At 40.0% G+C, this 27,048-nt stretch overlaps 1 protein-coding gene across 1 annotated transcript in view; it reads left to right on the top strand.

Moving 5' to 3' along the window:
* VAPA (VAMP associated protein A) overlaps window positions 1-26,432 on the top strand; it is a 48,083-nt gene extending 21,651 nt beyond the window's left edge. Inside the window, exons 3-6 of the mRNA XM_063076556.1 lie at window positions 2,283-2,386; window positions 2,860-2,940; window positions 22,189-22,362; window positions 25,664-26,432. Of these exons, the coding sequence (XP_062932626.1) occupies window positions 2,283-2,386; window positions 2,860-2,940; window positions 22,189-22,362; window positions 25,664-25,822 (518 nt within the window). The 3' untranslated portion in view covers window positions 25,823-26,432. The remainder of the gene's footprint in view (window positions 1-2,282; window positions 2,387-2,859; window positions 2,941-22,188; window positions 22,363-25,663) is intronic.
* The last annotated feature ends 616 nt before the right edge of the window (window positions 26,433-27,048 follow it).

The raw sequence follows: 27,048 nt of genomic DNA on the forward strand, positions 1-27,048 counted from the left end.
GTTAGTGATTGCACAGCATTCCCTTGTATTCTTCTCCAATTAGAATTTAGTTTTTCCGGTTTTTAGTGTAGCGCTTTTCCATTTAAGGAGTGACTCAAGACTGTGCTTCCTCCAGCAACCTTTTCTAATGAACTCTCTGTACCACATGCCCATTTTATTTTCCTTTGTCACTTTAGCTCTTAGTTTTGTGGATTTACTCTTTTAATTTGTACATAATTATATATATTTTTTGAGATTGTCTTCCTCTTATCATGTGGTCTGCAACCTTAATTAGAGTATAAACGACATAAAATCATGTTGTAAGTTTTTTTATCCACAAATTTTTGGTTCCTGGTGATTAGCCTACAGTAATTGCTCAGTGAAGGTAGTTAGTGGAATTATATTGTGCTTTGTCTGGATTCTGAAGCATTTATCCTGTGCATTTTCTGCTGCTGTGTATTTTGCCCTTAAAATTTTTTTTTTAAACTGTGATGGGAATTAATGGACATCTCAGACATACCTTGTGTATGAGTGGGGAAAAAACACAAAGCGTAGTGTTTTTCCCTCTATGCTCCTACTCAGCAGTAAGCAACATAAAGGCCAACTTCTGACTTCTGTGACCAGTTGTGTGGGAATTTCTTCCCACTAGTAAGCTAGCAAGCAAGCAGTTTCTCAGCGGACACCAGCTGGGTGTCCTCAAATTCAATTCTGACATTATCTAACTGGAGATAGCATCAGATCCCACAGTTTGAGGGCTCAGTCCCCAAGATCCCCCTACACCCCCCTTTAGATGCCAGTTGCAAGTCCAGGCCTCTGGAACTTCTGACTAACCAGCTATAAGTTAGGGTTCTCACAGATACCCCTCTTTGGGTTCGATTAGTTTGCTAGAGCAGTTAACAGAACTCAAAGAAAAACATACTTATGTTCTTCAGTTTATTACAAAGGGTATTTTAAAGGATGCAAAGAAACAGCCAAATGAAGAGATACATAGGGCAAGGTCTGGAAGGGGTCCTTGAGACAAGACCTTCCCTTCTCCTGTAGTTGGGGTGCTTCACCCTCCCAGCACGCAGATGAATTCAGTTGTCCAGAAGCTCTCTGAACCCAGTCCTCTTGGGATTTTATGGAGGCTTCATAATGTAGGTATGATTGATTAAATCACTGGCTGCTGGTCAGTTTAACCTCAGTCCATCTCCTCTCCCTGGAGGTTGAATGGGATTGAAAGTCCTGCCTTGGTCTCTCCTGTGACCAGCCCCATCCCAAAGCTGCCTAGGGGCTGCCGTCATCGTTAGCATATGAAAAGACTCTTGACACTTGGAAATTCTAAGAGTCTTAGTTAGGAATTGTGTGTCAGGAGCTAGGTATCATACCTTATAAATAAGGTTTCTTACGTAATTGATATTTCTCTCATTTGCTTATTTGCATTTGTCTTTCTGAGAGTGTTGACCTATATCTTATTATTTAGAAATAATCTAAATATTATTCAGGAGATAATTTCCACAATACCATACACATACTTTGTATAATTGTTGTTTCGTTCTTTATAGGCCTTTTTACTGGATTTATGTTTCATAAGTTTACTGTGACTTATAACCACATGGAGCCTTAAACTTCCTTAAAAGACTGCTGAAAATCATAAATGCTTAGAAGAAAATTTGAATGTTGTTATTGGGACTTGAGTAAATTCTAAAAATTAGGAGTCTATGTGGGTGTTTTTTTTTTTTTTTGTATACTCTTTTCTTGGTATCAGATTTAACTGATGAACTGTTCTTGAATAGGTATTTTTAAAAAATCCATTTTATAAAAATTAGTCATATTAAAACATTAATATATGGTAGTGAGTTTTTAAGTAGTGGAGTATTTTTCTTTTAAATACCCCAGTTGTCTAATTTTAAATTGTCACTAAATACTAAAATGAAGCCTAAATTCATAGTGTAACTAATTTTAATAAGCAACTACTAGATTTACTGAGTTTACAGGCATTATAGTAGTTAATGTTGGCAAAGTTTTGAAAATTTACAGAAACTCAGTTTAAAGGAGGCAGTCATAGATCACAGTTATTTTTTAAACAGCTTTTCGTTATTTTGTGGGATGCTAAAGGCTTTAGTAAGTCAGAAACGTGGACTATTAGAAAAAAATTGGAATCCACAAAGTTGGTTCTGGATCCTTAGTGTAAATAATCCACTGTTTGGTTTCTTGAACCCTTTTTGGGTTTCTTTAAATTTGCATGTTAGTTAATGAGGTAATAGGAATGACAAACAAACAAATGCAGAAGACAACATAATGTGTCCTTTCTTCTTATTTAGTAATGCTACAGCCCTTTGACTATGATCCTAATGAAAAGAGTAAACACAAGTTTATGGTACAGACTATTTTTGCTCCACCAAACACTTCAGATATGGAAGCTGTGGTAAGTATAGAAGATGTTGAAGAGAATTTATTTTGGGGAATGTAGTTTAAACTGTCGATATTGTTTAGTTCTCAGTAGAGAAACCTAATTTTAAAAATTTCTAAAAATCTATAAATCTATTCATTACAAATAATCTTCAACTTAATTTCAAGAAGGAAAGAATTTTGAAATAGTATTTCTTAGTAATAGTGTTGCTAAATTATTTCTAAGAAGAAACTCCTGTGATTGCTAGTGATGTCGGTGATTTTAACGGATGGTGATTATAGCTCTAGGATTATATAAAGGTTCTGTGACATTAGCAGATTATGATGGCAGGGTGATCAGTACAGGGCAGCAGCACATCCTGGCCGAGCCACAGACTCCTCACTGACGCTCCAAGCAGCTGCACTCATCCTTTTGTTGTCCCTTGAGGTGAAACTTAGTTGCCATGATTGTACCTCCTATATCTCATGTTTGGTTTTGTTTATTTTTAGTGGAAAGAGGCAAAACTTGATGAATTAATGGATTCCAAACTGAGATGTGTATTTGAAATGCCCAATGAAAATGATAAATTGGTAAGTAGGAAAATGTAAGAAAATTGGAAGCTGTTCATCTCTCAGTTACTTCGATTACCTTTTCTTCTATTTTCAGCCTGTGAGGTGTGTGTGATATGGCTGTTGTGCTTGATCAGTCTCACTGCTTATAAGTTTAAAAAAGCTTGATATGCTTTTTTCATTTTATAACATTTGTCCAAGAAGAAGGACTTAGGTTCAAGCTATATGATGGAGAAGAATCCTTTAAATCTTTGAGTGAAGTATGTGTATCCATAAATATAACCAACAAACAGATATAATCTGCTTTTTGGCAGCAGTCTAGGGATAAAAGGTTTAATGTACTTGGACAAGCAACTTATTCCAGGTTTGGTTATTCCCAGGTATTTTGCTCACTTTTGTTTTTGGTCAAAATCCATCTGATTTTATTCTTATAGTAAATATTTTTTATGTTGTTTATTGATTAGTGTGAGGCAAATCTGACTATATGTGTGTGGACTATATGGATGTAGTCAAAAAAACCCCCAAACAAACAGAGTGGGTTGTGGTCACTTTCCCTGTCTCCCTTCTGGATTGCAAATTTGAATCTTTTTCTGTGGTTAGTAGGAAGGACTTGAAAGGAATGGTTTTTTTTGTGTGTGTGACTTAATATATGTACAATTATATGGGTAAATAGAATTGTTTCGCACAGTTTGTTTATAATCTAACATGACTCTTGCCTTGATCTGGAGGCCATTGCCCTATTGAAAAGTAAACTTGCAGATTAGATATTGTGTTGCTCTTTCAAGATAAGTTGAAATGAAAAAGTCCCTGAATGGTAATTAGGTGTTGACTGAATTATTTATTGAATTTTTAAAATGTTTTATTAAACGGATTTTGAGGTATTTGCCAAAAACAAAAAATGTGAATGCACATATTCTTACTGTGAAGTGAGGGTTAGATGGCGTGTTTTTGCCTCCCATTTGGAGTTTACTTTCTTTTTTGCCTAGGCTGCTGGGAAGTTAATAGCTTACATAGCTCTTACTATTGGAACCAAGAAAACATAACAGCACATTGTCTTGATCGACTTTAAAAACAACAACAAAAAAAACCCCCCCACATTTGGGTCTGTCTTTGATCTGGGTTTCTGTGATGCTCCAGATAGCAGACAATTTGAGATTATAGTCAGAAAAGGGCCGGAACCCAGGTATTTGATATTACTGATTAAGAGTAGCTTTCACTCCTTTAGAAACCAAACCAGCAATTGATGAAAACTATATGGCTGTGATCGTTGAGCATAGCCATTTACCACCTCATGGAGGAGTATAGCTGGTGTGCCTGCGTATAGATAGAGCTCATAGTAAGCCAAGAAAGCAGTTTTGGATCTGCTTTAGTGCTGTAGAAGTACTGAATGGAGTTCCCAGGGTCCCCCACCACGGAGCTTGAGCAGAAGTAGTTTGGCCCTGGAACCTTTTCAGAGCAGGTATTATTAATAACCTAAGGGCTGTTCAATAATTTCAAAGTACTCTGAAGGATATCTGGTTCTGAGCCTCTGTGAGCTAGCTGCAGAATATATATTTAATTATAGGGAATATCTGCTAAAGTTAATGATTTTTTAAAAACATTTTATTTTGAAACACTTTAAACACCTAGAAAAGTAGGTAGGAGTACAGTGAACCCCTGTGAACCTGTGACCAGCTTTAACAATTACCAGTTTGTGCTTAATCTCATTTCGTCTAATTCCCACTGCTTCCTTTCTCACATATTGTTTGAAGGCAAATCCCAAACATTATATAATTTCACCTGTAACTGTTTCAGTATAAAAGTTTTAATGAGAATACCATTATTATGCCTTTAAAATTTTAATATATCATTAATATCAAACTATTCAGGCAGCGTTTCAGTTTGTTTCACAAATGTCATTTAAAATTATTTTTGCAGTTTGTTAGGATTGAGATCAAAATAAAATTCGAATACTTCTCTTGGATGGTATGTTTCTTAAATCTCTTAGTCTATAGGTTCGTTCTCTGTTTTTCTCTTGCAGATTAATTTTAAAAATTATTTATTGGTTACGAATATTCATGAGATACAAAGCTGATTGTCACCCCTTGTGCCCATGATGTGAGGGCCAGATTCATACTGGCAGCCTACCCATTACCACAAATTGCATTTGTACCCTGTGTCCCCCACCCAGTTATCTCCAACCCCCGCCCCCCCCCCCCACTTTGTAGCCCAAGGAATATTCTCTCTCTCTCCTTGCAGATTATTAAGAAACTGTTTTTGCCTATAGAATTCCCACAGACTAGATTTTGCTGACTGTGTCATTGTGGTGTCATTTAACTTTTTCTCTTTCCTTGGTATTTCCTATATCAGAAGTTGGATCTAGAGGCTCCTTTAAACTTAGATTTGTTTTTCCTGGTTGGGGGCAAGACTGCTTTGTAGGTGGTGATTGTGAAGTGAGCAGCCATTGATTTGCAATGTCTAAACGAGTGGTTCTCATCCAGGGGCAGTGTCTGATTGTCACACCTGAGGGTGGGGAGGGGTGCAACTCTGTTCAGTGGGTGGAAGCCAGAGATGCTGCTCAAATTCCTCCAATGTGCCTTACCGCCCCCACAACCGAGAATTATCCGACCCAGAATATCAGTAAAGTTGAGATTGAGAAAATAGGGCCTAGGTCCTTTAATTCATTTAAGGTTATATAATGATGGTGATCTTTCATTTCTACTTCATATACTACTTAGAATACTTGTGGAACGAGAAACTTGGGCTCATCTGACATTTGGTTATTCAGTGATAGTTTATAAAGGGCAGCATAAATGTCCGAGTCTCTCTATAGTTACAGGTTTTTAAAAAATTAATTGGTTCACAAGCATTCCTGTGGTGATATACCAGCAATGTTCCTCCTTCCCTCCCTCCCTCCCTTCCTACTTTCTATATTGTTAAAACTCATGGATTTGAACATATTTGGGGGTCAACTCCTTGCTGTTGTTGTCATTATTGGTGCTCAAATTGCCTGATAGGAGCCTTTTCAAGTTGGTTCTTGAGTCAGTTTGACCCTAATAGTCTTCGGCAACTTTCTTGATGTCTAAAATTTTTCCAGGCCCAGAGCTGGATTCAGCCATTCTTCAGGAAGCTCTGGGCCCTTTTAGTGGGAGATGGTATTTCAAGACCATTGTCAGAATTTCTATTGAACTATTCTTTTGGCTGAGATTAGAGTGGAAGCCCATTCTTCAAAAAGTAAAATTTTAATGATAAAGTCATGTCAGCAGCACATAGGGTCATGTGGATCCTTTTATTTCTTGTGGTAATGATTGCATTATATGGTTGGGATATGTTCTTGAAGATCCTGGATCATTCAAAATGTGCAAAATCCAACATTGATCCTGAGAAGAATGGGCAGGCATTTTCATGAACCAGCCGAAGTGGTGTTTGTGTACCAACACCAGCTCACTTGCCTTGTCATTATGATTTTTAATGGATATTTTAAAGTGTTTAAAATTCACATTTCAAGTTTTTGCACATAAAATGAGGCTTTTAAAGATTTCAGTATATTACTATTTCAAATTTATACAATTTAAACATGCAGAAATTGTATCTATACTATATACAAGCTGGAGGTGGCCTTCATTGATTGTGTATGTTAAAAGGAAGAGGGGCTAAAGCACAGCTGTGTTTTTATAAGGCAATCTTTCCACAAGTGTATTAGGTTGGAAAAGTTCTGTGGTCAAGTGAGTTTGGAAAAATACCGCAAATACCATGTGTCCCAAAAGGAATCCTATTGTGTATTTGCAATTAAAGGCTCTGAGAAGATCTCAGTAAATAGTTAACCCAGTATTTCCTGTTTAATTAATACAAGTTCTTATGGAATATCTGGTGTTCTGAAAAATACACTTTTGGAAGCACTATTTCTGCTTAAACTCATTCTTGTGTGGTGCTACTAATCAGCAGATTCTACAGAAAACGTTAATTACTGAGAAATGTATTTAAGTGCACCTGGCACAGGTTCCCTCTGGGTTGTTAGTTGATTATGTGTTTTTTTTGTGTCAAGTCATCAGTTTAATGTTTCATCTCATCCTCTATGGGAAATATGAAACCTCAAAGCACCAAATTTGAAGTCTTTCTGATAGTACAAAATATGCAAGAAACTTTCTGTTTATTTGTTTATAGTAATAATTAAAGACTAAATCTTATATGTATGTAAAAATACATTCAAAACTCCTCTTTTCATAATACTTCATTCAGGTGGTAATAAGAATGGATAATTGTGTTACCAACAGGTCAGGCTCGGCTTGCCCTCTCGCCTTAAACAAATGACCTGAAAGTCCAAAAGTTGATGCAAGGATTGGAAGGTGTGTTCAGATTACCGGTACTCAACTAAATGTCTAACCAAGCAAACAAAGAGAAAAGAGCAGTGGGGTCCAGTTTAGCCTGGTCCTAATGGGGGCAGGGGCGGGGGGAGGGTGGCGGCGACAACCTATTCCATTAACAGTTGTTGATACAAGAAGTTCTCCCCACTTTTTTCCGCATAAAGAAGAAAAGTACCGACTAGATTTAAACCAGAAAAACAAAGCATAGCCAGGAGCCCTCCAGGGTGCACCTACACAGAAGTGGATACAATCCAACCAAACAGAAGAGGGCTCAGAAAATCAGAGAAAGGTAAAGAGAATAAAGCACTGCCTTGTTAGAATTTAGGTCAGGGACTCCAGGAGAGATTTACCAGCAGCAGAGAAATGGGAGCAACATAGTCCCAGTGGCCACTTGCCTCTTGCAGCTGGAGTCCTCTCCGGTGCCCAAAGCTTTCCAATTTTTGCCAGTGATTAAATTAGGCACTCGGATTCCAAAGTCATAGAAATGAACAATGTACCCAAATAGTAAAGCAAGCAACGCTTTATTAAAAGAGGAGATAGACATGCATAAGGGGGGTAGCGACAGTAAAGCTAGCCCTCCAAGGGGAGCTGTTTAGGGTCTTTTATAGGGAAAGGAGTTAAGGGGTGGCAGGCCAGCGTCACTGGAGGTGGTCCGTTCTGTTCTTCCCATGCTCAGTAGGCAGTGATGTTCATCATTGTCACCCCAGGAGGGTCATTGTAGCAGTCACCTTGATGCTTTGCACAGGTGGGACCTCCTAAAGTGGTTTTAAGGTTAATCTGTAACGTTTACAATTATAGTAAACAAGCGTTGGGGAGGGGTTTTGCAACTCAGTAAATATCTGTTTACTCTCTTATCTCAGTCTATTTTGTCAGGGCAGCCCATGGGGTAATCATTTGCCCTGAGGGGTCTCATGACTGAGGAGTGGATAAGTAACAAAGTGTCCTCTTCAGGGAAAATGGAGTCAATTTGGGTCACAGACCTACCCTTACTCTGTTTCAATTGTATCTTTGTTTCAGGTTTAAGGATTGTCTATGGGTGAAGTTGATAAAACTGCTTAAAAATGGATAAATGGTAATATACTGATTTCTTTCTAGCATCTATAGATAAAGTAGATAAAAATTATTGAACATCCCTTTGCTGTATTTTTTTTTTTTTTTTTTGGCAGCTGGCAGGTTGGGGCATCTGAACCTTTGATCTTGGTGTTACAATACTGTGCTTTAACCAACTGAGCTAACTGGGCAGCCCCCATTTCTGTATGTCGAATTTAGGTTTTTAATATGAAATTTGTCTCTTTGGAAATTAGGGCATTATTGGATAACGTGATACCTAGATATAATTTGTTAGTTTACTTCAGATAAATTGATAAAGTGCTATTAGAAGCTGAATCCTGACTTAATTTGATTAAAGGTGACACTTGGTTATTCAAAGAAAATACATCTAAATATGCAAGATTAACAAAAATGTTATGAAAATTGTTGGTAGTGTATATTTTTAAAATTTATAGAGTACAAAATTATCTTTTAATTTATAGTTAATGATTGCAGTATAGCAAATTTTTTGCGATCTTTTGATCCTTTATTTTTTTAGTTTATTAGTATGTTGTGAAAAGTATGTTTACTTAGGCAAAATTCAGTTTAGTTTTTAATTTAGTTGCTGGTAACAATTTAAGGTTTAATATATAGCTCTGGAAGGCATTTAGTGTTTAGAGCAATGGAGACTTCCATATTCAGTTAGTGATCATTTACACAAGTACTTTATTGTTTTTTATTTTGATATATGTATACATTGTGAAATGATTACCATACTCAAGCTGATTAATATATCCATCATCTCACATAGTTATCTTTTTTTTGTCACATTTTAAATTTAGAGTTGATTATCAGAATTTATGATCTTTATAGTCAATTTAGAAGTTCGGTTAGTATTCAAAGCAAGTAGATTCTTTAATAGTTATCACAGTTGTTAATGCTTTCTTCTCAGATAGGGTTTTAGATAGCAGATCTTTGTAATTTCAATTTAGCGTTTCTTATGTTAACCAGGTCACACCAGTTCACTCCAGCCTCTCACCCCCTGCCTCCCCCCACCTTCCTGTACCCTCCAAAAAGAAGGTTGAGGATCTTGATGCTGTTAGTTTGGGTGCTTTTACACGTTCTGAAAACAGTGGGAAAAGATGTTATTATTTTGTTGACTTCTTTAGATTTTTTAGGATCTTGTTACTGAATATATAAAGAAAATGAAATTTTGTGATCATCTTGTGGGGTAACAAAAAGTCAGATTTAGAAATATAGTGATTGAGTTCTTATCGTTTAAAGAAGTTATTATTTATGACAAAACAGTTTATTTGAACTATCATTAGAGTGTCGACTTCTTTTTGGAAAATAGCTCTCTGATTTGGATCATAGAGTGACCCAGGAATCCCCCCCCCTTTTTTTAGAATATAAGGAGGTACTATTAATTTTTCCTGGACAGCAGGCATAAACTAATACTGTCCTTAAGCGTACTAAAATGTGGGATCACCCTTGCCCAAGGGAACAGCAGGTGTGTGACTGGATATATTACATTTCATTAAGGGCCCATAGTGTCTTCAGTTGAGTTGTTTTCAGTGCTAGTACTAAGAATCATTCAGCATGTTCTCTGGGTTGATAGCTGGAGGCAGATGACACAAAAATGTTGACTATTTTACAAAATGGGGTTCTCTGAATTATTAACCTCTGTTTAGTTATTATCAACTCTGTCTTATGAAATACCTAATGTTCAATTATTGGTAGTGTTTTTTTTAAGATTGAATGTGATTTTGTTAATTTATGATATTTTATGACCCGTCCAGTTCTTTGTGTTCAATTAAAAAATGTTTCTGAGGCCCTAACTTTACTTGACATTTTCCAGATTTCTTAAATGTATTGCATATCATTTATACCCTTCATTCTATCATCTGATATTTTCTGGAAAAAAAATGCTAATTTGTTTTCATGAAGACTGAAGGGCTGAAAAGAACAGGAATTTCAGGGGTGTTACGTATAAGTCATTTCGTAGTTAAATATACATTATATTCTGTTGAAACAAAAAACAGATTGGATATCAACAAGTGTTTCAGAGTCCTTTCTAATCTTTTTGTATAATGTTCTTTTTATCTGTATTAAAGAAATTTGAGAAGATAGGAAGAGAACTGTGGAGTAAATGGTATACTAAACAGGACGTTATATGAGTCTTTGTTTATTGGCCTGGGATGTGTGTGTGTGTGTGCACGCACGTGCGCACGTGTGTGTATTGGGGAGCTTTTGAGTATAAGGTTTATCTATTATTACATTTTTGAACCTCAGAGGGAAAAACATGATCATGTTGTATGTTATCAAAGGTAAGAAAATGTGCAATTCTGTGTTTTTCAGATATTGAAAAGTATTAATTAGTAAAAAAAGAAAAATTAAGAGCCACAAAGTTTGCTTTAGAAGATACTCATTTTAGGGCATCATGAGGCTAGCATAAATTTAATAAAGTATATACATTTAATAAGTGAACATAATGCAACTATATCATAGCTAATTTTGTTTGGGAAATAAAAAAGCTAATAGAAACTTTTGTACTTCCTGTTTTAACATAGCTATTATTTATTAGTATTGTTTCTTATGCACAGCACATTTTTATAGAGTAAAATATGAATGTTTTAGTGCCTAATACCTTCTGTGTCAGTCATTCCCATTATCATGCAGGAGAAATCAGAGTTTGATGCGAATCTGAGAATATGTTTCCCATGCCATCTCAGGGTATAACTCCTCCAGGGACTGCTCTGACTGTCACTTCAATGAGCAGCATCAACAACACAGTTGCAACACCTGCAAGTTGTCTAACCAAGAATGACCCCAGGGAACTCAATGTGTTCAAACAGGAGAAGCAAAAGGTTTGTCATAGGGAGCTAACAGACTTAGGAGTCTCCTAGTGTTAATGGTTAAGTTAATGTAGATACCTAGCAGATAAGTGGTATTGTGAGTGTATTATATGAAGTAAATAGAATTGAATTTTCAACTATGTTCAAAATTACAGTAGAATCACAAAGCACTTAAAAATCATGCACATAAAATATTCTGTTCTAAAAAAAGCATTTGTAGTGCTTAATAAAATCTCACTAGTGAGCAGGACAAGTGTACGTGTGAACATTATGATGAAGTGGGTGTAATTTTTCCTGTGACTGAGGTGTGTGGAGCATACTCTAAAAGGAGTTTGTAGCTTGTTTTGAATAGGATAACAGGTATAGCAGTAAAGGTAGGAACTGGCACACATTGCTCTTTGGGCAAGTACTTGTGTTTATATTTTAAAAAGGTAAATGAAATTACTACTTTATATTGAAAGACTCCCGCAGTGGGTAGTCAGTCAGTTCAGGGAGACCCTCCCAAGGAACAGCGAGACCACGGCTTCGGATGCAAAAACAAGAGGTTTATTGAACACACAGGTACCCGGGCGACTCAGTCTTTCGAAAGACTGGCGCGCCGAGTAGAGCTCCTGGGTCCTTTTTATAGCAAAAAGCGCGGGTACAGAAGCGAGAAGCAAGGTAATTGGTTAGTTTAAATCAAGCCAGGGGTGAACTTCGGTCAAGTGGGAGTCCTTGAAACAGCTGAGGGGCACTCTTGAAACTTTAACTGACTTGTCTATTTCTGGGAACTATCCGCCCTTTGCCTCGGGCCGGGGCCCAGGTGCATAACCACAGATATCCTGTTTGACTCTGTTCCCCTTGTTTCTTAACTTGACTTTTTGGCTGTATTTTCCCTATACCCTTGTAAAAAGCACTTCCTTCATTCCCCCATTTCTCTTGTGGATCGCTCTAATCTTAGAGCGGAATTAAAAGTTATCTTCGCCATTTAAGGTTTGGTATTTTTGCCTAAGGACCAGAATCTTAACTGCACTTACCCTATCATTGATGAATTGGACTAGTCTATTGATGACGTAGGGCCCAAGGGTGAACAACAGAAGGAGGAGTAATAGGGGTCCGGCGATGGTTGACAGTAGGGTGGTCAACCAAGGGGAGTTATTTGATCTGGTTATAAGCATTTTCATAGTTTGAGTCAGGAGGCCTGACTCTTTTAGAGGCCGGTGCATCAATTTCTGGAATATCCCAAGCCTCGAGACCCGCCGCCAGGGCACATATATCAGGGGTAAGGGAGGGCCACCAAGTCCAAAGGGGGTGGACTTCTGTCTTGAACCAGACAACCTTTCCAGTTTGGGACAGTACCTGCCAGGTGAGGGTGTTGGGCTGGTTAGGGTTATTACTTGGTAGGCTTGCTCCGCCGCCGCCGAATGCGCAACTTAAGAGGATTATCAGTCCTCTCCAGCTCCCAGGATTCATCTGGTACGGAGGGTGGCGCAGGCTTGAGGTGAGAAGCATGTACCCAGGCTGCAATGCCATCAACTTTTACTGCGGTCGGGGTGGTCAGCAATACCAGATACGGGCCTTTCCACCGAGGCTCAAGGTTGCTGGGTCGATGGCGTCTGACCAGCACTTGGTCTCCGACCTGGAACGGATGAGGGATGGCCACGGCACCTGGCTCGTATACCTCCTTGATCTGGTCCCAGATCTGGGTTTTTACAACTTCTAAAGCCTTTAAGTGAGTAAATAAGACAGGAAGAAAGTTATCATCGGGACCCAGTGTTCCTCCCAACTCAAGTATGGGGGGGGGTCCCCCGTGGAGGATTTCATAAGGGGTCAGACCAAGCTGGCCAGGGGTATTCCTGGCTCTGAACAGCGCTAAGGGAAGGAGGGCCACCCAGTCTTTTCCACCGGTCTCTAAGGCCAATTTAGTTAAGGTCTCTTTGATGGTTCTATTCATTCTCTCTACTTGACCTGAGCTCTGGGGCCTATACGCACAATGTAATTTCCAATTTATTCCCAGTTGTGTGGCCAGTCCCTGGCTTACCTGAGCAACAAAGGCTGGGCCATTATCTGACCCGATCACCTTAGGGATCCCGAAACGGGGCAGGATTTCTTCTAGTATCTTTTTACATACAGTCAGGGCCGTTTCAGTTTTGGTAGGGAAAGCTTCTACCCATCCAGAGAAAGTATCTACAAATACTAGCAGATACCTGTTCCCATACCGGCCAGGCTTTACCTCTGTAAAGTCTACTTCCCAGTATACGCCGGGTCGATCTCCCCGTTGTCTTTTTCCGGTCTCTCGGTAGGTGGTAGTCGCATTAGTCATGGCACAAGCCGGACACCGATTGGCGACTTCTTGAACGGTGGACCGGAGATTCGGGATGGAGAGGCTGGTGCGGCTCGTTAGTTGAAGGAGCTTTTCTGGTCCTAAGTGTGTTAGCTGATGTAACCGCTAAATGAATTCTTTTCCCTGGTCAGGAGTGAGCTCTCTTGGCTTGGTCCTAGCTTGAGCAGGCTCGATTGGCTCTTGAAGCTTTATAGTTTCTGCTAGCACCCTGACCGACAGGGCGGCTTGTTTTGCAGCCTCGTCGGCCCTCCGGTTCCCGGCCGCCACAGGGTTATTTCCTCTCTGGTGGCCCGGGCAGTGGATAATGGCGACCTGCTGTCCGTGTAGATGTTGATGTTTTTTCCTTCGGCTAGGCGTAATGCCTGCGTCAAGGCGATTAGCTCGGCCTTCTGGGCTGATGTCCCTTCTGGCAGGCTGCTTGCCCATACCGTCCGTTTGCCATCTACGATGGCGGCCCCTGCTCTCCGCTTACCTTCCACAATGAAGCTGCTACCGTCTGTATACCAGGCAGGCACTCCGGGCAATGGCTGGTCCTTCAGGTCCCGTCGAGTCCCAGCTTCTTCAGCAAGGATTTCTGAGCATTGGTGTACTGGGGTGGATTCTGACTCGACTGGTAGTAGGGTAGCTGGGTTCAGGACAGCAGGGGGCGCGAAAGATATCCTTTCGTTTAGCAGCAAACTCTGGTAATGAGTCATTCTGGCATTGGTCATCCACCGATTGGGGGGCTGCCGCACAATACTTTCGAGGCTGTGGGAAGCAATCACAGTCACATTTTGCCCCAAGGTTAACTTATCAGCGTCTTTGAGGAGGAGTGCCACTGCAGCAACCGCTTTTAGGCAGGTTGGCCACCCACTGGCCACTGGATCCAGTTTTTTTGATAGATAAGCTACTGGCCGTCGCCATGGTCCTAGGGTCTGAGTAAGCACTCCTCGGGCTACACCGGCTCTTTCATCTACGTATAGAGTAAATGGTTTGGTGAGGTCTGGGAGAGCCAAGGCGGGGGCAGACAGCAAGGCTTTTTTTATGTGGTCAAAAGCCTTTTGATGCTCCTCAGTCCAGGTAAAAGGAATGTTTTCCCTTGTCAGGGGGTACAAGGGTGCAGCCAGGGAAGCAAACCCAGGAATCCAGAGCCTGCAGAATCCGGCAGTACCCAGAAATTCGCGGACCTGCCTGGGGGTTGTGGGAGTGGGGATCTTCATAACTGTAGCTTTCCGGGCCGCGGTCAGCCATCTTTTTCCCTCTTTGAGCAGGTACCCCAAATAGGTGACCTCCTTCTGGCATAACTGGGCCTTTTTAGCTGATACCCGGTACCCCAACTTACTCAGTTCCTGCAAGAGCTTTTGTGTCCCTCTTTTGCAGCCTTCATATGTGGGAGCTGCCACTAGGAGGTCGTCCACATATTGGAGTAATATGACCTGGGGGTTGAGAGCCCTAAAAGGAGTTAAATCCCGGTGGAGGGCCTCGTCGAAGAGAGTGGGTGAGTTCTTGAACCCCTGTGGCAGCCGTGTCCAGGTCAGCTGACCAGCGTTACCTTTTTCTGGGTCTCTCCACTCGAACGCGAACAGTGGCTGGCTGTTGGGGTGTAGTTTGAGGCAAAAAAAAGGCATCCTTGAGATCCAAGACTGAGTACCAAGTGTGACTAGGCGGAAGGGAACTCAGGAGGCTGTATGGGTTTGGGACTGAGGGATGAATGTCTTGCACCCTTTTGTTAATTTCTCTCAAGTCTTGGACTGGCCGATAGTCATTGGTCCCTGGCTTTTTTACTGGTAGCAGAGGGGTGTTCCAGGGCGACTGGCAGGGCACTAAGACCCCTAGGTCTAAGAACCTTTGGATGTGGGGTCTGATGCCTTCCCGGGCTTCTTTAGTCATTGGATACTGTCGGACGGCCACCGGTGAGGCACCCGATTTCAGCTCTACTACTACTGGTGGGACGTTATTGGCCAGTCCCATACCTGTCTTTTCTGCCCATACGGTGGGAAAAAGTTGGAGCCAGGATGGGTCGATGGAGGGAGAGGCCGGCTTTTCATACAGCCGGTATTCTTCTTCTAGGTTTAGGACCAAGCACATGGTAGAGTGATCTCCCCATGTTACTTGTGGGCCCTCTGTAGAAAACTGGATTTGGGCCTTTAGTTTGGTCAGAATGTCCCGGCCCAACAGAGGAGCAGGGCACTCAGGTATGACCAAAAAGGAATGGGTCACTTGTTTATGTCCAACCTTTAAAAGTCTTTGTGTGGTCCAGGGGTAGACTTTGCTGCCGGTTGCTCCTACTACGACTGTCCGCCTGGACCCTACCTTCCCCATGGGTTGGGTCAACACCGAATGTTCAGCCCCGGTATCGACCAGAAACTCGATGGGGGTCCCCTCCACAGTCAGTGTTACCCTAGGTTCGGGGAGGGGGTCCGAACCCCGACTCCCCTAGTCATCTAGGGATAGAACCTTGGCTTCTCTGATGTTCTTTTTCCGGGGACATTCTCTTGCCCAGTGACCCTTCTCTTTACAGTACGCGCATTGGTCTTTGTCTAGAGGGGGTCTTCCATCCCTAGGTGTTTTCTTTGCCCGGTTGCTCAGGTTCCCTGTCTGCCTATCTCTAGACCCTCTTTCACCTACCACTGCGGCCAAAATCCTAGTCAAGTTTTTTTCTTGGCGCCTATCGCGCCGTCTCTCTCTCTCTTCTGTCTCTCTTTTTTCTCTTTCTTGTTTTTCCTCTTCTGTCTCTCTCTTGTGGTACACCTTTTCTGCCTCTCTCACTAAATCTTGTAAGGAATAATCTTGGAGCCCCTCTAGCCTCTGCAACTTTTTCTTGATATCTGGGGCTGCCTGTCCGATGAAGGCCATTGCAACTGCCGCCTGCTGTCCCTCAGAAGAGGGGTCAAACGGAGTGTATCTCCTATATGCCTCCATCAGGCGTTCCAAGAAAACCGAGGGGGGTTCTACCGGTCCCTGCAAGACCTCTCTTACCTTAGCCAAATTGGTGGGGCGCCGGGCTGCCCCTTTGAGACCTGCCACTAGAGTCCGGCGGTAGACCAGAAGACGCTCCCTACCTTCGGCCGTGTTGTAATCCCATTGAGGTCGATTGAGGGGGAAGGCCTCATTAATGAGGTTCTCGAGTTGTGTAGGGGCCCCGTTGTCCCCGAGAACGTTCTTGCGGGCCTCCAGAAGAATCCTTTCTCGCTCTTCAGTGGTGAAGAGGATCTGGAGTAGCTGTTGGCAATCGTCCCAAGTGGGCTGGTGAGAGAACATAAGGGACTCAAGAAGTCCCGTGAGTCCTGCTGGTTTTTCAGAAAAAGACGGGTGGTTAGACTTCCAATTGTAAAGATCTGCTGAGGAAAAAGGCCAATACTGTAGAGGGACCAAGCCATTAGGCTCAGCTGGGGGCCCTATGGCTCGGAGGGGCAAAGCTACGGTGGAGTCAGGACCGGAGCCGTCTCTCGGACTGCGAGGTTGGCGGCTCCTAGTCCCCGCAGCCGGTCCCTCAGGGCTAGGATCACCGGGCGCTCGGCCTGGTGCCGATCTGTTTCCCTGAGGGGCCAGAGGGGGCAGCGGAGCCGCCGGGTAAGGTGGGGTTTCAGAGAGAGAAAATAGGTCATCTGGTGTCGGGAGGACGGGGGGTTGGGGAGGGGCGGAAGGCTTCCTTGTAGGTGGCCTTTGAGTATTTTCTGATCCCGAAACAACAGCGACTTTGCTGGAGGGTGGCACCCAGGGAGGGGGATTCTGGGCGAGGTCTTGCCATACCACGACACAGGCAACCTGGTCCGGGTGTCCTCCGGTCTCCTGAAAAACAATCTTTTTAACTGCAAAAATGACAGTAAGATCAAAGGTTCCCTCTGGCGGCCAACCTACGCCGAATGTGGGCCACTCAGACGAACAGAAAGTCTGCCATTTTCCTTTTTTGATCTCCATGGACAGATTGTGAGCCCTGGCTTTGACATCTTTCCAATGATCTAGAGTAAGGGAGAGGGGCGTAAGGGCACTTTGCCCCATCTCGAAAATTTCCAATAGGGGAACGACGACGCAAAGACCTATCACAACTAAGACAAAAAGAAACCAGAAACGGCGACGAGACCGAGTGCCGTAGAAATAGAAGAAAGAGTCCGATGGCAGAGCGCGCCTCCCGAGACGCGGTGAGACCAAAACACAATAATCCTCTGCCAAGGGGTCCACCAGGCGTCCCTGGTCCTCCCCTGATCCTGGGACGTCTCCCAGGATTGCCGGGTGGCGAGCCCCCGAACACGTCTGTTCGCTACCCGCACTTCGCTCCCAGAGCGACTAACCCGGAACAAACTGAAACCAAAATGCGCGCGCTCAGAAAAGACAGTCGAAATCACTGAGTCAGACACAGAGACGAGACACAGAAACGAGACACAGAACGACTGCTGGCCAGCTTACCTCCCGTTGGTGGGTCGGTGGTCCCTGGGTGGGGGTCTCCGATCCCGGACGAGCCCCCAAATGAAAGACTCCCGCAGTGGGTAGTCAGTCAGTTCAGGGAGACCCTCCCAAGGAACAGCGAGACCACGGCTTCGGATGCAAAAACAAGAGGTTTATTGAACACACAGGTACCCGGGCGACTCAGTCTTTCGAAAGACTGGCGCGCCGAGTAGAGCTCCTGGGTCCTTTTTATAGCAAAAAGCGCGGGTACAGAAGCGAGAAGCAAGGTAATTGGTTAGTTTAAATCAAGCCAGGGGTGAACTTCGGTCAAGTGGGAGTCCTTGAAACAGCTGAGGGGCACTCTTGAAACTTTAACTGACTTGTCTATTTCTGGGAACTATCCGCCCTTTGCCTCGGGCCGGGGCCCAGGTGCATAACCACAGATATCCTGTTTGACTCTGTTCCCCTTGTTTCTTAACTTGACTTTTTGGCTGTATTTTCCCTATACCCTTGTAAAAAGCACTTCCTTCAATATTTTGTTATCAAATACAAATACAGGTTTTAGTATCCCTAATCTGAAAATCTGAAATTCTCCAGAATTCTAAACTTTTTGAGCACGTACATGATACTCAAAGGAAATGCTCATTGGAGCATTTCGGACTTGCAGATTTTCTGAACTGGTAAGTATAATGCAAATAACTCCAAAAATCCAAAAGAAATTCGAAATCTGAAACATTTCTGGTCCTAAGCATTTTGAATAAGGGATATTCACCCTGTATAGTAACCTCCCTGTAACTATCATTGTTGGTTATTTCCAGTGTGCCAAAGCAGGAGAATTTGGCTAAAGCCTTAAAGAACTTATTAATGCTTGTGTGTGTGTGTACGTGTGTACTTAACATTCACTCAGGTAAAATGACAGCACATCAGTAAGATAACAGTGACATAATAGAGGTGTATGTGATTCCCTTTACCATTTTTTGCTTACTGGAAACTTAAGGAACTCCACAGTTTTATTTAATGGGTTGCTTATTATACTTTGATTTGGCTTTGCAGACGATGCGCACACTAAGACTTTAAAAAGAATATGATCCTTTATCTAAATGTTTAATACTTTTTTTGATTTTATGATTTGGAGTTATTTACTTCTGGGAATCGTGGTCCTAGAGAAACAATAAATTAGTTGTTTAGAGTGAAAAAAAAATCTTTAGATAACCTTGTTATTCAATTACTGTCTCTCAATTCACAGATTAAGACTTCTGCCTCTGACAATTCATGCCTCTTAACTCCCTTTATGTACATTTACATCTCTTACTCATAATAGTCATGAGAATGTAGCCCCATGATAATGTCATTCAGCTCCTTTCTTCTTCCCAGAGCTTCATTGCAAACACCTACTCTGCGTTATCTTTTACCTTTCCTGTTCTATTTCCAATCCCTAGCTTTCTCTTTTTCTAATAACCCCCAGTAGAATTACTTGGAATATTGGAGTTGAAATTCTGATGGTTGTTAAAAAGGAATATAGAGGTGTGCAAATCATAGATGGAGAAGGATTACTGCAGATAGGCTAAATAATGTAAAATAGTGGGGAGTGTAAAGATATGGTTATATTGTCTTGTCTTAATTGACACACAGCGTTGACCTTTCAGCTTATTCCGAGTTACATTGTTAAATATGATGTTAATGGAATGTTACTGTTCATCAGTTTACTAAGAGCCATAGCATGTTAAATTCTTCTAGTTTTCTTGTTTCCTGGTTCTCAGAACAACTAGTCTCCTCTTTCTGGACTAGTCTGAAGCAACCCTCAAGGAACAGCTGTTTTCCTGGAGCCAAACCTTAGTAATGGAGCTCCTGAATGGAAGAATATACTCAAAATCTTACCTTCTTAAAACCGTTTCCCATCAGGCTCTTCAGATTGTCAACTACGTCAATGACTCAGCCACCTCCTCCCTTCCCCCCTTTTAACCCCCAACTAAGTTAGGTTATATATGCTTATAATTTAAATGTACATAAATAAATTAGATTTCTTTGCATCTCCTTTGTATGTTGACTGGTTTGTAGGGGTCCTGAATAGTGATATAACTGTATTCTGTGTAACTTGTTTCATGACTTATTGGCTCACATTTGAAGTGTGTTTAAGCTTCACTATGTTGTTTGCATTCTAATCTTATGTTTATGCTCCACAAATTGGTTATGGCATTTCTTCTTATTGTTATAAAAGAGATATAACATCATAAAGAAAAACTAATAAAAAGAGAAAAATCTAATTCTGTAAGCATGAGAAGATAACTGACATGCTATTTAAAATCCCAAAGAATGGGAAGCTGCCCACCAAATGTCTAACAAAAGTGAAATGTTTAAGTAATTTTGGTGAGGTACAGAATAGAATATTTAATGACATACTGTGTCATTAAAAATAATAATGAAGAGATGTGCATATAAATGAGTAAAGTAAGATGACATACGTATGCTGATTTTATAAAATGTGCATATGAAACTGTTGGAAGATGGTATAAGTAATAGTTGTGTTCATTGATGAGATGATGGGGCATGATTTCCTCTCCTTCCATCTCATAATTTTTAGTTTTCTAGAATTTCAAGAATTTATTTGAAAATAAAAATCCAGTGTGAAGAGCTTGGTGATTCTTCACACTGTTGGCCTCATGTATATATCCTCTTAATTTTTTAGTCAATTTTCTGATATAAGTATATATATATTTTCCAGTTCTTAATCAAAACCTAAACATCCTTCAGTTGCTGGTTGTTGCCATTGCCTCCTCCTTTACAGAGGAAGGCAGCATGCCACCCTCATTATCAAAAGTGGGACTTGTGCTAGGATGGAATTTGAGCATACTTGAAAAATCATTTTGAAATGAATTTTAATTGTTATTAAGGAAAGGAGTAGGAAAGAATATTTGCAGAGAATCTGAAACAGAGGATTGATTGGGGGTAGGGGCGATTAGAGTGAAGAACTAGAAAGCTAGCAAGAGAAAAACTCATAGAAGAAATTGAAATGGGCTTCTTAAAAACCCTTCTTAACCATGAAGCCTGAAGAAAAATGGAAAAATCTGCTGGCAGGTCAAATGTATAGTGCTGTACATTAGAACCTCGTAACATAATTAATTTTCACATGGATTTATGCGTACTGATCTGACCGCATCTCCTTCATAAGAAATACTAGTTTTGCCCCTTGAACAGTTTCTTTACACTTAATATAAATTTGGCAGCTGGGATGGATGGCATGGTAAGTGTGTATAGCCTCTAATCTTATAAATGCTTATTGTGGAATGCCATGAAGTTGATTTTGTAAATATCTTTATTAGCAGTTTATATCTGAGTAAAGCAGGTTTGTCTTTATCTAAAAAATTTTTGTAGCAAGTAAAAATTTAATTAAAATGACAAAAGACTTTTTACAATAATATCGTTATGGTGTGTGGTGGCATAAATGATGTTAAGATGAAGGATGTCGAGGCACTTTAGACCACAGGCTCAGGAATACTTAGGTACTACCATAGTTATTAATCTCTAGGCCTTTACCACTAGCTTTAAATGCTTAAGTATTGGTAAGAGTTACGATTTGGGGGCTCATAGTCTTAAAAGGGTCTTAAGTTACTACCGTGATATTGAATCACATGGATTAAAGCAAACAGTGTTACTAATGATTTGAAAGAATCATTTATGTATGAGTTTGAGATCATAGACTTAACTCTCTTTCCTCCTCTTTTATTGCAGTGATGTGTTTGTGTTTATTTCCCTTTCAGTATATCCTTCAGTTATTTTTTTCCATTAATAGAAATTAGGTTTTTTAATGTTTTTTCTTAGGTAGCTTCTAAATTCATTGGAATGATTATGATAATATCCCTTACCCCCCAGAACCTTATTTGAATAGCAGAGTCAGAGTACTAAAAATGACGATCACATGTGGATTTGGGTTGGCGTCATTCATTCAGCATACTTTTGTTGAATAACTACCAATGGCCAAATTGCTGCGTTTAGGGTTAAATACAAAGAGAAATGGCTCCTGCTCTCTCAGTCTTTAGAGTATTGTAGGAGAGAACTCAAAAATATATTAATAATATGTATGATGAGTGCTACAGTAGAGGTAAGTGCCAAGGGTTATGGGAGTAGAGGAGGGAGTGGGCTGCTTATTTTGACTTTAGTCTTTGAAAATTATTCACTGGTGACAATAACATTTGGTATTTAAAAAAAATTCTTATTAATGAAATGGAAAATTGTCAGAACTTTTCATTTAAAGAATTTCTTTGAAAAGAAAGATGTGGAATTTATGTTTTTATTTGTTTGAAACCTGTAAGGAGATTTGATTAGTTTAAACATTCCTAATATCTTTGTAATGCAGAATGATATGGAACCTAGCAAAGCTGTTCCACTGAATGCATCTAAACAGGATGGACCCATGCCAAAACCACATATTGTTTCACTCAATGATACTGAAACAAGGAAACTAATGGAAGAATGTAAAAGACTTCAGGGAGAAATGATGAAGCTATCAGAAGAAAATCGACACCTGAGAGTAAGTTCTGGTGGTTGAAAATAAATTGATTGAAATGAAGGTATAGGAAGTGTATTATTAGGCCATTTTAGCAATTAATTTTAAAATGTATCCTTGGTCAATTCTTTCTCCTTTTCTCCAGTTTGATTATGTCCTGGCCTTTGCTCTCCATCCCTACCCTCTTTTGACAGTCTTGCCATGGCTTCTCATTGCCTGCAAGTTCCTTTTCTTAGCAGACATTCTAGTTATTTGTGATCTGACCTGTGACATTGCTAGCTTTCTCTCCTGTTTCAACAATCCTTCACATTCTGTGTCCCAGTCATACTCAACTGCTTAGAACTGCGGTATCCCATACCACAGCCAATAGTCATTTGGGGCTATTGAGCACTTGAAATGTGGCTTGTTCAAATTGAGATGTGCTGCTGTGAGTGTAAAATACACACTGTTGTTGAAGACTTAGTCTCTTTTTTCTTTTGTTACATATTGAAATAGTATTTTGGATATGTTGAGTTGAATCAAATATATCATTGGAATTAATTTTACCAGTTTCTTTTTACTTTATTAATGTGCTATTAGAAAGTTTAAAATTACATATGTGGCTCATGTTTGAAGGCCACATTATATTTGTATTGGACAGCGTTGGACTAGAGTATTCTTTATCTCCTCTTTTTTGCTTTAGTGTAATCTCTTCTCTTTGGAAAGTCCCCAAATCCTGTCCCCACTGACTCACATAGCACAGTACATGCACACACACACACATGCACACACACACATGCACTTTGTAGTACTCAGTTCTTATCATCTTTTCAGTGTAGCCTTTTATGGGATCCTCTCTCCTCAAAAGAGAAGAAAAATTGTTTTGCACTGTTGTTTCCTTTGTATTTCCACTATTACTGCTCTTTTTTGTTAGAGGTCTCTCTCCCTCTAGTGGGCAGTAATTTCCTTGGGGACAAGGACTGTTTCATTTATCTTTTCATTCACAGCACATGGAGGACTGATTGGAATAAGTGTGGAGTTTGAATAATTTGGCTTTGAATATCTTTAAATTGCTTTTTATTTCTTGTTTGAAGCTTTTTCACATCAAAGTAAATTATAAAAAATATGTAAACAGATAAGCCAAATTATGGCAGTTAGTCTACCCTTGATTATTTCTTCTGTTAAACGTAAACAAGGGTACTTGAAAAAGTTCATGGGAAGATTGTATCATCTGTTTATTTTTCTGCTCTTTGATGTGATCTTGTATAGAAACTACACTCTGAATCAAAGGCACTATACCTTGAGTTGATCTATGAACTCCCTTTGCTGAAATATTTTTTGAATTGAGTTTTTGTGACTGTCTCTTCATATTTCATAGTACCTCCTCAAGGATCCCCTGTCCCCAGCACCTGTCTGGATAGTGGAAGGAATTTGTCTTATTTCGTATCCACACACCATGGAGTTTTTAGGATGCTGGTTTTTGTTATTTTTGCTTTATCTGCCATGACTTCTACACGTCTATACTGATGAAGGATGTGCTCCTTTGGATGCTCAATAGATGTATTAAAAAATCTACTGTTTATCTCTTGGCAGGGAGGGGAGAAGTAGAAACAATTGGAATGACAGGTGGGGCAGAGCTGGAAAATAGGAAGAGTAAACAGGGTCTATGCTCTTTATGTGCTGATGTTCTATATGAGGTTTGATTTCAGAGAGGATTCTGTTGTGTAAAAAATAAAACAAAAGAACCCTGAAGACTGCTGGCTTATAAAATTAATTTCAGGCCCTTCAGCATTGAGGACACAGGCTCATCATAATTTATTCCCAGATTAGCTTTCATGCTTGTGTGTGATCACTAACTCCTTTAATTTCCTCTAGCCATGTTGTTCTTAATCCAGACTGTGCATCTGAATTACCTAGTGAACTTTTTAAAAATACAGATGACCAGATCCTCCCCAGACCTAGTGAATCAGAATCACTAGGAGTATTTTAAAGTTCTTCAGGTGTTTGTGATGTGTAGCTGGGACCGATGGTCCTTGCTGTCTCTACACAGGATTAGTGAGCATAAGAGCAAAAAAAAAAAAAACCCATCCAACTCCAGAAAATCCAGTAATGTAAATAAAACAGTGTGCCATCAGGTGTATTCCTTTTTTTTCCTTCATGCCTTCCTTCATATTCTTTTCTTTCCTTCATGCCCTTCATGTGATTAAAGGTCAAAGTTGTACTCTTTTAGTTAGTGTTTGTTTATAAGCACAGTAGAGGGATCATGTGAGAAAATAAAAATTAGCTTGCACTGAATAAGTCAAAATCTGTCCTGACGTTAATAAGGTTGGATAACGACACAGATAAAGCCAGCTGTATAGTTAACAGGTATCTGTATTTTTCTCAAGGTCACACTGCACACAGTGTCCTAACAACCTCCTGCCTTGAGTGATTACTGCTTTCAAGAAAACTGGTCCCCCAAAACCATAGACTGAGAAACTTTGTTACCATATCAGTAACAATAAAGCAGATCACTCTTGCCTGGAGGATCTTTGTCACTGGTGCAGAAACGCAGCCTGAGTTTCCAATTCAGGTGCAGAGCTTCAGATAAGAGATTTCTGTATACAGTATTCCACATCTATCTTAATTTGCAGTTTTTGAAGAAACAGGATTCTCAGTCTACTCTGCAGTACAGACCTGATCCTGACCCTTTTACCCACAGCCCTTCCTGCCTTTCTTTGAGCATATCAGAACACTGTGTTATTTAAATTTCATCCTAAACTTCCCCCCTTTTCCCAAATCCTATAGCATCCTGTCTCTCTTTGGCAAGATACTCCCCCTGTACTTCTGCTATGTGGTTTCTCTAGTTGCAATGAGTCAGTAAACCCGATCCTGGTAGTTTTTGACTGATTGGGCTAGGACAAGTGTAACCAGTTTTAAATGCCATGGGCCACCTTGGAAATGAGCACATGTGCTTCTTTAATTGTATTAATTTTAGTGGGATTTTCCTCCTATGTAATTATAGCTATATCTGATTTTTTTTTTTAGGAATATATTTCTCAGCCCCAATTTTTAAAAATCAGTGTTATTGAAGACACCCATTATGAATGAAGACACCCATTGTGAATGTACAATTCAGTGGTTTTTAATAAATTTATAGAATTGTGCAGCCATCACTACTGTTTTAGAATGTTTCCATCACCCCCAGAAAGTTTCCTTACATGGTTAGCAGTTAATCCCTGTTCCCATCCCCAGCTATAACCACTGATCTACTTTCTGTCTTGCTAGATTTTTAGCTCCACTAGTCTCATTATATGCATATTTGTTTTTAAAACCTCTTTTTGTGCATGTTTTTTTTTCCCCCTAGGATGAAGGCTTAAGGCTCAGAAAGGTAGCACATTCGGATAAACCTGGATCAGCCTCAGCTGCTTCCTTCAGAGATAATGTCACCAGTCCTCTTCCTTCACTTCTTGTTGTAATTGCAGCCATTTTCATTGGATTCTTTCTAGGGAAATTCATCTTGTAGAGTGAAGCATGCCGAGTGCTATTTCTTTTTTTTTTCCCTCTTGACCAGAAAAAGATTCGTTTACCTACCATTTCATTGGTAGTATGGCCCGCGGTGACCATTTTTTTGTGTGTACAGCGTCATATAGGCTTTGCCTTTAATGATCTCTTATGGTTAGAAAACACAGTAAAAACAAACTGTTTGGCTACTGGACAAATTGTATATTACCAGATCATCACTAGCAGATGTCAGTTGCACATTCAGTCCTTTATGAAATTCATAAATAAAGAATTGTTCTTTCTTTGTGGTTTTAATAAGAGTTCAAGAATTGTTCAGTCTTGTAAATGTTATTTTAATAATCCCTTTAAATTTTATCTGTTGCTGTTACCTCTTGAAATATGATTTATTTAGATTGCTAATCCCACTCATTCAGGAAATGCCAAGAGGTATTCTGTGGGGAAATGGTGCCTCTTACAGTGTAAATTTTCTCCTTTACCTTTGCTAATATCATGGCAGAATTTTTCTTATCCCTTGTGAGGCAGTTGTTGACTGAGTTTTTCATCCTTAATATCCTGTCCCATGGTATTTAACATAAAAAAAAAATAAAACTGTTAACAGATTCTGCTCGATAGCTTATTTGTGTCTGTCTTGTCATTGGGGGCAGGGGGTATGAGGGAGTCCACTGTATGGTAATTTGAAATTTATAATGCATAATTTTCTCACATTGAAACCCTTTCAGATATTTCAGTATTTGTAATTAAAAGTCCTCATTCTATTAAGGAAAGGAATTGATTAAGTTTGAAGATAATTTTGGTATTTTGCAAGATAATAATCAGTTTGTTTTCAAGATAATATAAAATAAGCAAATGCCACGAGAATAAAAGTGGTGTAATTTTAATGAGTTTATGTGTATGTCATGTGGCTGTATTGTGTCTAATTTACCCTGCTCTTATCAGGGGTATCTTCTCAAGGAAGACTTATTCTCCTTGGTTTTAAAGTACTTTTTTAACCAGACTAATAATTCTTATTCCTTTATAACGTATTTCATAATAAGTTAAAAGTAGATGTTTTTCTTTGTCCATTTGACATTCAAAGTAAATTTGGAAATTTGTTATGGAAATATATTACTGAGCAAGACTTGAGGAATTCTCTTTGTGAGAAATGACTTTATCCTTTGTAAATCTTTCTGTTAACCACGTGGAACATATTTTCAGTATAAGTATGCATTATAGGGTCTGATACTTTCC

The sequence above is a fragment of the Cynocephalus volans genome, chromosome 13 (genome assembly GCF_027409185.1).
Source record: "Cynocephalus volans isolate mCynVol1 chromosome 13, mCynVol1.pri, whole genome shotgun sequence".
NCBI lineage: Eukaryota > Metazoa > Chordata > Mammalia > Dermoptera > Cynocephalidae > Cynocephalus > Cynocephalus volans.